The 11,606-nt window shown below is 53.4% G+C and overlaps 1 protein-coding gene and 1 long non-coding RNA gene across 3 annotated transcripts; both read right to left on the bottom strand.

Annotated features, from left to right (window-relative positions):
- Window positions 1–351: 351 nt before the first annotated feature.
- On the bottom strand, window positions 352–5,871 carry LOC127463152 (actin nucleation-promoting factor WASL-like). Its single transcript, XM_051772227.1, has 4 exons — window positions 5,047–5,871; window positions 3,443–3,572; window positions 427–2,961; window positions 352–370 (listed from the first exon to the last, which is right to left on the bottom strand). Exons 3-4 carry the CDS (start codon window positions 1,503–1,505, stop codon window positions 352–354), a joined length of 1,098 nt encoding a protein of 365 aa, XP_051628187.1. The 5' UTR covers window positions 1,506–2,961; window positions 3,443–3,572; window positions 5,047–5,871.
- Window positions 5,872–6,484: 613 nt separating this feature from the next.
- Window positions 6,485–9,882, bottom strand: LOC127463126 (uncharacterized). 2 transcript variants are annotated; one of them, XR_007900657.1, is made up of 4 exons: window positions 9,349–9,882; window positions 9,140–9,264; window positions 7,271–7,361; window positions 6,485–6,849 (listed from the first exon to the last, which is right to left on the bottom strand). It is a non-coding gene; the product is annotated as an uncharacterized LOC127463126 (long non-coding RNA). The 2 variants fall into 2 exon arrangements; XR_007900658.1 differs by lacking the exon at window positions 7,271–7,361 and having other exon boundaries at window positions 6,494–6,849; window positions 9,349–9,477.
- Between the last annotated feature and the right edge of the window lie 1,724 nt (window positions 9,883–11,606).

The following is an 11,606-nucleotide window of genomic DNA, read 5'->3' as shown; positions in this document are numbered from 1 at the left end:
GTAGTTTTTATAGGTCTACGTGTAGTAGAGCTAGTTTCATGAGCATATTTTCTAATTAAGGCTTGCCATTCATCTAAAAACAATGATACTTGTACTTTAGTTAGTAAAGCTCTCATGATATCTTTTAAATCATTTGGGGTTAGTATAAAACCAGAGAATATAGATGACAGAATTCCCATTGCATAAGCTGAGTTCAACCCATAAGTTGTTACCGCTTTTTTTGCATCCTTGAGAAGGGGTATGGATAAGGGGTCCCACACTGGGGCTGAACCTGGATTATAGAACACTGGATATGCCTGCAATAAATTTACATCATTAACAGGTGTATCAACATCATCTATATCATTACAATCATTGGTCTGGTCGGTTCCTGTGGAAGAAACAAAAGGGTTAGAAGGGAAAACAGAATTGTTAAAATTATTTGACATATCTGAAAATGGATTATTGGGAGAAAATTGGTTAAATGCTTTTAAGGATTGTGAGTTCAGTGTTGCTGAGTCTATCACCGCTGGATTCACGCTGTAAGAAGTGGGGGAAACACTGTCTGTTAGTTGCGGGTTTCTTTGCATGTTGCAGCATGATGTGGGAAGAAGCGGAGCAGAGTTGGAGCTGCAGGGCAGGGGTTGTCTCGTCCCCGGGGCCGGGCACGGACGAGGTCCCGATGACGTCATCCTGTCCTGCTGGGCATCCGTAGGGAAGGCAGGAAATCTCGCTGCTGGTCCGGCGTGGTTGAAAGTTGGGAACTCTCCGCCTCCTTTGTTTGACCATGCGGTGATAGTTGTCGGGGGTTGCGGCTGAGGGAAGTCGGGGTTTGGGAGCGGCGGGATGGTTTCGCTTGCTCTCGGAGGGAGAGGGGGAGGGGGGCGAGGAGGGATCCCGTTGGAGCTAACCGCGGGCGGCTTCTCCTCCCCTTGCTGCACCGGCGGCCACGGCGGAGGAGCCCGGGACGGGGCAGGGGCCGCCCCGATGTTAATGCCCGGGATGGGGGTTGCCGCTCCGGGTCCCATCTGCGCAGGGGGCTGAGGCTGGCCAGTTCCAAAGCCTCCTGCTGTATCAGGGACCGGGGGCGCGGCTCCGCCATGTGCTGACCGCGATGGGGGGGGGTAAGAGGGGGTGCCTGCCCAGGGCTGTCGGTCGTGATCTCCGTTTCCCTCCTCCCCTGCTTCCCGCGGCGATTTCGATCTCCCACCCTCTCTTAGACCACGGAGGGAAGCTGTGCTGCTTTCTCGTTGGGACTCAGAATCTTTTTCTTGCATTTCAAGAATAGTTACGATATGAGTCCAAGCTATGTTGGCATGTATTGCTGCTTTATCGTTGGAATTTGCAGCTATCCAAATCTGTCTGCCTAGTAATTCCCAGTCTTTAGTCGTCAGACAGAAAGGAAGTTTAAAGTCAGTTTTAACCATAACTTTGGAAAGGCTTTTTAAGGATTTTTTGTTACAACTTAATAAATGTTTCAAATGCTTATAGTTCTCTTTTTCTGTCTTAGTGAGGGATGCTCCCATTTTTGTTTTTTTTTTTTCTTTTTGTTTGTTTCTTTATATAAGGGAATATGCCGGGTCTGCTCCTTACCTGAATGTCGTCAGGAAGGTTGAAGTACTCAAAACAGGATGCTCTCTTGTGGTGATGCAGCCTGCTAGTACTTTTGCTGCTTAGACTCCGGATCCGCCGTTGCTACACAAACTACTCCCGTTTGTGCGTTAGGACTGCTATAATCTTCACAGAAGAGTTCAAACAATCTTGGCCTCACCACGGTGCACCAATTACGGCGGATTGGGGATATTGGGGGAAACCTCCAGGCCTTATGCTGCTTGCCCCATTACCTGCGAGGTGAATGCCCTTCCTCCCACCCCTGCACGTGGCCCGGTGACCCCGCAAGGAGCACACACAGACCACCTGGGAGGGACGGACGAAAGAGAGAGTTTATTGTGGGGTTGGGGTTTATAAGGCTTTTAGGAGGGTCAAAGGGGACCAATCACAAGTTCAGGGTCACACAAAAGAAACCATCAGGTAAGGGGTCAACAGCCAATAGGAAGGGGTTAACAGGGAACCAATGGGACACCTTGTGTGGAAGACAATAGCTTCACAGGGGGGTGTTGGGAAGAGGGAGACAGTGACACTGCAGAAAATACACAAACATGTTGAGACATGTTCAAACTACAGTAAAAGCTTCTGTTTCCATAGGGTTTGAGCTGTTTTCCTCACCAGTCCATCTCTGACAGGACTTTTTCCATACTGTGTATGGCAAGTTCCTTGCTACAGTGCCCCAACCCGGGGGGCACCAACAGCACTGTCCCTCCAGGGGGCCAATTTGGTCCTAAACTGCAGGGGGATCTTGCCTGTGTCCCAGACTGGTCCGGGGATCTGAGGCCCTTCCCGAGAAAATCTCGGTGCCGGCGTGAAGGGCCAGAGATCCCTTGGAGCCACGGGAGAGCAGGCACAGAGTCCCTCCTGGGGGGCAATTTGCCTGCCTGAACTCAGCTCTTCAAAGGAGCCTTTAAGACTCAGCTGGTGACTTTTAGAAGCCAGGCATTCCTTGCTTACAACACCCTGCCATGATCCCAGCCCCACGGGTGCCCTGGCAATCCGCTCCCAAAGGGCACACGGAGGGGTCTCCACTGCAGCTGATGGGAGGGGTCAGCATTACAGGAGGGCTCATTTTCCTTCCCTGCATTCCTGTTGCACATTCAGGACACTCCCAACACCTGTTCCCATCTACACAAACCCTTATAAGGTCTCTGAGGGGCTCCATCGGGGGTCTCTGGTGGTCACCTGTGCCTGCAGCCCCCAAAGTTCTCAGTGACCACCTTATCAACTTCAAGACAACTCACCTGGTTGTAGAGGAGCCTGATGCTGCTTGGCTGCTGCCTCAGTTCCCCTCTTCATTCTTTCTTGACTTTGCTTGCTTAGTCCCTTTAAGTTCCTTGGCTCAGCTCCATGCACTTTCTAGGGAACATCCCACTGCAAAAACTCCCAGTTCTTGGTACATCTCCTAACTCAGATATCAGGGAGTGAGGCAGAAATCAACTCATCCAGGGCACTGCCTCCAAATATTGGGACAAAAACACCATAACATTCCACGGCCTCCCTTGGCAAATCAACCCCAAACTGCTCAGACACAAACAACACCCTGCACACTACAACAATCTGGCACTGCTGGTTCAACCCGGCCAAGTCAGTTGGGAAACTACACAAGGTCAACTTCCTTCCAAGTTTCAGTTATGACACAAAAGTCAGGGAGATCACAGACTCCCCCACAGAGTTTTACTCTGAGGAGAGAAGGAAACCAAAGCCATCCCCAGGGCTGCAATAGCTCAGGCTCCCCAAAAGGCCCAGGGGCTTCAGGTTTCTGAGGGGCTTCACCGAGGGCCTTCCCAGGTCTGCTCTGTCTGGAGCCCTCCAAGTCCTCAGTGCCTGCCTGAGGAACCTCAACACAACTCACCTGCTTACACAGCAACTTGGTGCTGCTTGCCTGCTGCCTCACTTCCCTTCTTCCTTCTTTCTTCACCTCCCTTGCTTGGTCCCTTTCAATCCCTGGGCTCAGCTCTGTGCACTTTCCAGGCTCCATCCCACTGCAAAAAGGATTAGCCCTTGTTACATCTCAACACTCAGAGAGCATTCCACCTTTTGCCTTGACACTGGGCCATCAGGCCAGGGGCTCATTATTTAAAGCATAGTTTGACTCCTCAGTGACAACAACTGACAGCGCTGCTGGGGCCGGGGAAGGGCGGGTGGGAGAATAAAAATCAGGAGAGGAGACTAAAAATCTAAAAATCAGGAGACGAGCCTAAAAGAATTACAATCAGAAGAGGAGCCTAAAAATATTAAAAACAGGAAAAGAGCCTGAAAAAATTAAAATCAGAAGAGGAGCCTGAAAAAATTAAAATCAGGACAGGGGACTAATACAATAAAAATCAGGAGAGGAGCTTAAAAAAATTAAAAACAGGAGGGGAGCCTGAAAAAATTAAAATCAGGAGGGGAGCCTGAAAAAATTAAAATCAGGAGGGGAGCCTGAAAAAATTAAAATCAGGAGGGGAGCCTGAAAAAATTAAAATCAGGAGAGACCCAGAACTCACCCAAGTCTCCCCAAAAAACTACCAGAAACTGATTCAAATCTCCCCAAAAATGACCCAGAACTCACCCAAATCTCCCCAAAAAATGACTAGAAACTGATTCAAATCTCCCCAAAAAAGACACAAAAACTGATCCAATTCACCTCAAAAATTGATCCAGAACTGACCCAAAACTGGCCCAAATCACCTCAAAAACTAACTCCAAATTGGCCCAAAACCTGACCTAAAAATGCAAACCCCCCCCCCCCAAAACTGACCCAAAATGATACAAAATCAGCCCCAGATATGACCAGAAACTGACCCCAAAACCCCAAAACACTGACACCAAGACTCACCCAAATATCCCCAAAAAATGACCCAAGTCAGCCCAATCACCCCCAAAAATGATCAGAAACTGACACAAATCTCCCCAACAAATGACCCAAACTTTATTTCTTTTCTTAGCAACAAATCCCTTCCTTTGCTCCCCTCTGGCCCTGCCCACACGGCCCCAGTTCAGCTCTCAGTGAGTTCTTGCTTCTGGGCAGCGACTCCTCTGCCTCTTGCTGGGGCGGCAGCAGCTCCTGTGCCGGCAGGGAGAGGGACCCCGAGCCAGGAGAGGGACCCCGAGCCAGGAGAGGGACCCCAGAACCAGGAGAGGGACCACAGAGCCATTACAGGGACCCCAGAGCCATTATAGGGACCCCAGAGCCCCTACAGAGACCCCAGAGCCCCTACAGAGACCCCAGAGCCCCTACAGAGACCCCAGAGCCCCTACAGAGACCCCAGAGCCACGATAGAAACCCCAGAGTCCCTACAGAGACCCCAGAGCCATTATAGGGACCCCAGAGCCCTCCAGAGCCCCTATAGAGACCCCAGAGCCCCTATAGAGACCCCAGAGCCCCTATAGAGACCCCAGAGCCATTACAGGGACCCCAGAGCCCTCCAGAGCCCCTTGCTGGGTCACAGCCCCTCTTCTCCCGCCCAAACCCACCTTTCTGGCTGCAGCTGCTTTTCTTCTCTGGCTCCCCCTTCCTTCCCCAGGGAGCTTTGCCTTGTTCTTTGGCCAGGCTCCAGCTGCAGCTCAAGGGCAAAGCTGCAACTACAATTCCCCCTTCGGGTTTTTCACCTGAAAAACAAAGGCTTGGGCCAAACTCTGACCAGTCACTCGCTGAACACGAGACATCAAACAGGGCACACAGAATAAAATGCATCCAACTCTAAATCATGTTACAATGACTGTCCACCCCAATCCAGCACTGACATTAAAAACCTTCAAGCAATCAAAAAGACCTCCAAACATCCCTTAGATAGAGAAAAGCACACCAGGAACAATGCAAAAAGAAAAATTCCAAACAATGCTCAATTAAATAACCATGGACTGATATAAAACATGTTTAGTTAACTTAAACCACTTCTTCCCATTATTCTCCATCAGAAATTACCCTTATTTAAGTTCTCCTTTTAACACTTCATTAAAACTGACTTATTAGGAAATGGTTTGAACCAAGAGAATTAAAATCAGGACAAGAGCCTTCAAAAAATTAAAATCAGGACAAGAGCCTTAAAAAAATTAAAATGAGGACAAGAGCCCAAGAGAATTAAAATCAGGAGAAATTCACGTTATTCCCCCCCCGCACACCCCGGGACAGACGGGAGGCCGCGAGTCCCGCCCTGCCGCCGGAACCGGCCCTTAACTCGAGCAGGGAGCGCTGCACCGGCACGAGAGCCACTGCGCATGCGTCGCCGGTCCCTCTCCTGCCTGCCCTTACTTACCACGTGATCGCCGGCGTCTTGCCAACGACTGCGCATGCGCCCCCCCCCCCACCCCGCCGCCCGACCGCCCGGCTTCGCTTTCTTACTGCGGCTCCCCCTCCACTTTTCCGGCTCCCTGGGGTTCCCTCACCCACATTTCGGGGTCCCCTTCTCACATTTTAGGGGTGATGACCCCGCAATTTACGGTTCGGGGGGGGGGGGGGAGAGGAAACGGGGTGCCCAAGAAGGGGTTTCTTTTTTTTTTTTCTCTCTTTTATTTCATTTTCATTTTATTTCCTTTTTAGTTTTTTTGCCTTTTTTTTAAATTTTCTTTTTTATATTTCCTTCTTTACTTCGTTTATTTTTTATTCTCTTTATTTTTCATTTTCTCTCCCAGTGCTCCCCAGTAACACCCAGTGCTCCCCAACAACCCTCAGTAACACCCAGTGCTCCCCAGTACACCCCAGTAACACCCAGTGCTCCTCAACAACCCCCAGTAACACCCAGTGCTCCCCAAAAATTGACCCAAAACCGACCCAAATCACCCCAAAAGCTGACCCAAAACTGACCCCAAAACCTGACCCCAATCATCCCAAAAGCTGACCCAAAACTGACCCCAATCATCCCAAAAGCTGACCCAAATCACCCCAAACAATGACCCCAAACTGACCCCAAAAACTGACCCAAATCATCCCAAAAACTGACCCAAAACTCTGCATTTCTTTGGCATCATTTCCTCTCAAAAACAACATCTGCGATTTAGTTGATTGCTAAAGCCATCATTTTAAAATCATCTCAGGAATCCAAAGGGACTGGAAAACACACAGAAATCATTCCTGCACCCACCAAAGCATTAGGAATTGGAACCCGATTCCCTCATCTCTCTCCTTGTTCTTCTTGGCTGGAAAACCTGATGATCCCCACTGGCTGTTTTTAGGCTGCTTTTCTTCCACAGCTCCTTTCCTCCCGGCTGAAACCTCCTGGCATCTTCAGGCCTTATCTGGAGGGAAGCCCCTCTGAAGTATTTCCTCTCGTGGCAATTCTGTGGGATGAAGAAGTAAAAAAAGCACATCAAGAGCTCCTTCTACCCCCTTCCCTGGCAAACACCCTCCCAGCTTGTCCTTGGCAGCTCCATCCCCCCGGCAGCCGCACCCGACGCTTCGGCTCCGCTGGGAAAGGGACAGCAAGTGCAGAAGCAAGTTCAGGTCTGGGCAGGGGCTCCCTGGGGAACGGCACTTCAGTGCTTTAGTCCGTGGCCTTTCCTGCTGCCCTCCCTCCTGGAGGCAGAGGATGACCCGTCCCTTGTTTCTCCCACGCTGGCAGACCCAGGTCCTGCTCCTTTGGCCCCACTTTTCTTGGCAGACCCGGCATCATTTCCCAGGGTCCCCAGGAAACTTCTGCACTTGACCCACTGCTAAGTGCAGAGCACAGGGCGAGGGAAGGACAAATTTCTCGGCACCCACCCCCTGGAATTTCCCTCCTCCGCAGCACGCTCCCGTTCCCGCTGTCTCTGGAGGTGCCCACACGAGTCCTCCTTCTCCCAGCCCTGCCAAACTGACACACACACAGGAGAAATAACAAGTCTTGCTTGCACAATTCCCCACCCTAACCCTTGCCTGTCCTGCCCAGAGCTGAGGGAAATCTGACGGAATATTAATAAACCACCTTTGTTAAGAGCAGTCATCAGCCCGGTCCTTCAGGCTTTGCAGGAGTTTGTAGGGAACAGCCCCAAATTCCAGTCCTACCTCTAAATTTGTAACAGCTTTCCTTGGAGAGATTCTGGACAGTAACACATACAACGGAAAGAAAAGACTGCACAAGGAGTAACAGAAGGTTTGCCATGAAGAACAGAGGTTCCTGTTCTCCCTCATCAGGCTGGGACTGGAGGACCCAGTCTTTGCCATCAAGAGACCAGAGCGTTGTCATTAAGACTTAAACCTCTCCCCCACGGGTGTTTCTCAGAGAACTGGGCCAGCACTGAGCTACTCCCATGTGCCTGCAGTGCTTTGGGGAGGGACAAGACAACCTTCCACTTGTGCTTGGAAGAGAATGAAAAGTCATTCCCCTTCTCTCTCTCTGACCCAGCACCAAAGCAGTCCTGTAGGACAACACTGGACTAGGCCTGATTCAACTGGGAAAGAAAAAAATCCTAAACAAACAAACAAAACCACCCTGAATTTCAGGTAAAAATACGCTGCTTCCTGAACAGGAGCACACAAAATGCATTGAAGCCAAAGAGAAAATGACAAACCAGAAGAAAAAAAGAGCCAAAAGAAATGCTCTGCCTGCCTTGATACGCTCTCTGTTTGACCATTCCAAAGGGAATTCTCCACAGATCAGAAGCAATTACCAATCATTTTTCCTCTGTAACAAATGAACAACTTGGGTTTCTGCTGAGGGGCTGGACATGTCCAGTGAGGGTTCGGGGTCTGGGGGGTTGTTTATGGCAGATCCTGACCGGCCCAGGCCAAACCCAACCACCCCCATTGCTGCTCCATCCCACATGGAGAATATTGATACTGTATGGAAATACTCCCCTTCTCTGCTACTCCATCCTTCCTTACACATGCGTGGAGCAGGTTTTCTCCACCCTTTGTTCCCAGCAACAGCTCTCCAGCCCGAATCCCAGCTCCCACAGACACAAACTAAACACACCTAAGGTGATGGTTCCATCAGCACCTGGAATTCCAAGCTCCCTGTTCGCTGGAATGCTCATCCCAACACTCACAGCAATCTCACCTCAGCCCACAGGCTCTCTGTCCTCAGAGGCAAGCACAGCCTGCTCTGGCACCATGTTTCCTCTCATTCCTGATCTCCTGCAAACCCCCAGGGAAATCCAATCCCTCAGACCCTGCATCCCTGGACACGAGGGGAACTGGAGTTTGACCCGGATCCCAGCACCCTGGATAAGTGTGTTCCCACGAGCACGTGCCTGTGGCTCCATCCAGCCCATCCATCCCTCCTTTTCCCCCAGGGAGTCCCAAACCCTCCCCCAGCTCCCCTGCGTCTGTCCCCCGGCCCAGCCCAGCTCCAGGCTCTCCCCCAGCACTGTGTCAGCCCCAGCCCTGGCAGAGCTGCAAACAGCCCCCAGCTCGGCCCCCCGGGCTCCTGAACCCCCAAGCCAAGGCTCGGGCTCACCAACGGGGACCCACCTGCCCCTCTCAACACAGCCCAACCCCACAGCTCGGGGACCCCACGCTCACCCAGCCCTTCACCCCTTCCTCTCCACCCTTCCCAGCACGGCAAGGACCAACCTGCAGTGGAAACAGAGCCAGTGCCCAGGGAGCAAATGCCAACAGGCAGGAGGAGAGAAACGTGTCCCTCTGACTTACCTCACCCCACGGGCTGCACCAGGTGCCCCCAGCGCCGGTCGGTGGGGCTGGAGCCTGTTGCCTTTGGCTGCTCACACCCCAACACATTCGGCATTGCTGGACCCAAGTCAACGATTTTCCCTGTCCTGAAAGAGAGGAGAACAAGAAAATTAAGTGCACCGGGGAAGTCAAAGGCCCTTGGCTTTCACCCTTCTCTTCTGATTACTCACCACAGGCGTTTCTTCCCTAAAACCTGCTCTTACCCCGCACCCCCCGCCCCGGCCGGTCGCCGCCACTGCCCTGCCCGGCGGCCCCGAGCGCTTCAGGCCCGGCCCGGCCAACGCCTCGCTCTGCGCAGGCGCCGCTTCCCGGCCCACGCCTCGCTCTGCGCAGGCGCCGCTTCCCGGCCCGCCCCGACCGCCGGGCGCTGCCTCGCGGTCGCCGCCTGGCGGACACGGCCGGGAACGGCACTGCAGCCGCGCCCCCCCCTTGCGAGACCCGCGGCGCCTTTCGCGAGGACGGGCCTTTCTTCCCTAAAACCTGCCCTTCCCTAGGAAAAGCTGAGCAATTCACAGAGTTGCTGTTTTTATCCCGGCTTCCCAAAGGACTTCTCTCTCCCGGCGGCGGCGGCGGCAGCAACGCTCCCTGGGAAGCCCTGACCGAGGCTGGGAACTGACACACAACAAGCCAAGAGCATTAACTCGGCCCCAAAACACTCCACAACAGACCAATTTACAGTCACCTTTGCCTCCTCTCCCCCGTGCAGGCCCAGGCTTTGGGATTCCAAGGCAAACCCCGAGAGGCCCAGAGAGCAGCAGCCCCTCAGCCCCAGCATGGCCTCCCCCGGGCTCCCCCGGCCGGGAACCGGCCCAGCCAGCCCCTGCTGTGCAGCACAGCAGGCGGGGGGATGACTTTTGGGACCCCTCCCTGGCCGCTGCAGAGCAATGCAGGCATCGGGGCCAAGTCCTGCCCGGACCCCGGGCACCGCAGACAGTTCAGCCCCAGCAGCAGCAGCAGCAGCAGCAGCAGCTGTTCTGCCTCTTGCTCCCCTCTCATTTGGAACCGAACGGTGAGGAACAAGCCCCGGGCACAATCGGCACCGAGCAGCAAGGCCTGGGCTCGCCAGAGGCCCGGGCCTGCCTACTCCAGGCTCTGGGCTTCCTTTGCTTTCTTGCGCCGCAATTCTCCTGCCCCCGCAAGCGTTAAAAGACAGACTGCCCGGTGAGACGTGCCCCGAAACAGCCATCAGTTCCAAGGCCAGAAAATCTCAGGGCCACACTTCGAAACCCTGCCGCGAGGCCCCCGGAGAAGCCAAGGGGAGCTGGGATTCCCTGGAGTCCCAGGGAACCGAGGGGAAGGTGGTGAACGAGCAGAGAGCAAACGCCTCCAGCTGCTTCTCCCTGCAGCCCCCACGGCAGGTGCAGCGAACGCACACCGGTGTGGAGTTTTTAAGAGAGCTTTAAAATAAACTAAAAAACAATCAGTTTACCGAAAAATCCTTCTGCAGTCCGCGCTGTCAAACAACTCAAATTGCTCACTAAGAAAATGACCTAATTTAGAACAACTGAATTGTAGAACCTCAGTGCAGCTGCCCTGGGATTTCATGCCCCCAGTGTATCTTGCATCGGGGAAAAGGACTGGGATGCACTGGGAGGGACTGGGGGCAGTGCGGAGGGATGGGGATGGGACTGAGGGCAATGGAGAGGGGCTTGGGGGACTGGACTGGGAGTGGGGGCACTGCACTGCCATCCACTGGTATGGGATTCTCAGGGGAGGGACTGGGGGAACTGGGATGGGACAGGGGCCATAGGGGAGGGATTGGGGACAGTGGGACTACAGGCACAGGGATGGGCTGAGATGCACTGGGGAGGGACTGGGATGGGACTGAGATGTTCTGGGGAGGGAGTGGGATGCACTGGGAGGGACTGGGGGCAGTGGGGAGGGATGGGGATGGGATTGGTGGCACTTGGAATGGCACTAGGGTAGACTGGGATTGGACTGGGGGCACTGGGGAGGGACTGCAATGGGTTTGAGGCAAATTTGGAAGGACTGGGAGCACTGGGGAGGTTCTGGAAGGAACTGTGCAGGGAGCTGGGTTGGGACTGAGGGTACTAGGGATGGATTGAAATGGGACTGAGGGTACTGGAGACGGAGTGGGATGGGACTGGGGTGCACTGGGGGCAACTGGGAAGGAGTGGAGGCACTGGGGAAGGAACGGGGATGGCACTCGCTGAACTGGGCTGGGGTTTGGGACACTTAGGAGAAACTGGGATGGACTGAGGAGAGACTGGGGACAGTGGGAGGGGACTGGAAAGCTGAAATTGAAACAGACTCACCTGAGTCGCCATCTAAGAAGTCCAGCTCCAGCTCCTGAGCCTGAACAACAGCCAAGGGGACTCAGCCCCAGCCCTGGTCCCTCCTCCCCCTCATTGTTAACACCTGGGCCTTCTCATTGTTAACACCTGGGCCTTCTCCATAGAACAGCTGA

Source organism: Manacus candei, unplaced genomic scaffold (assembly GCF_025592945.1).
Source record: "Manacus candei isolate 608988 ecotype Guabito, Panama unplaced genomic scaffold, ASM2559294v1 h1tg000150l, whole genome shotgun sequence".
In the NCBI taxonomy this organism is placed as follows: domain Eukaryota; kingdom Metazoa; phylum Chordata; class Aves; order Passeriformes; family Pipridae; genus Manacus; species Manacus candei.
The sequence above is the reverse complement of the archived record's forward strand: the minus strand, read 5'-3'. Positions and strand labels throughout refer to the sequence as shown.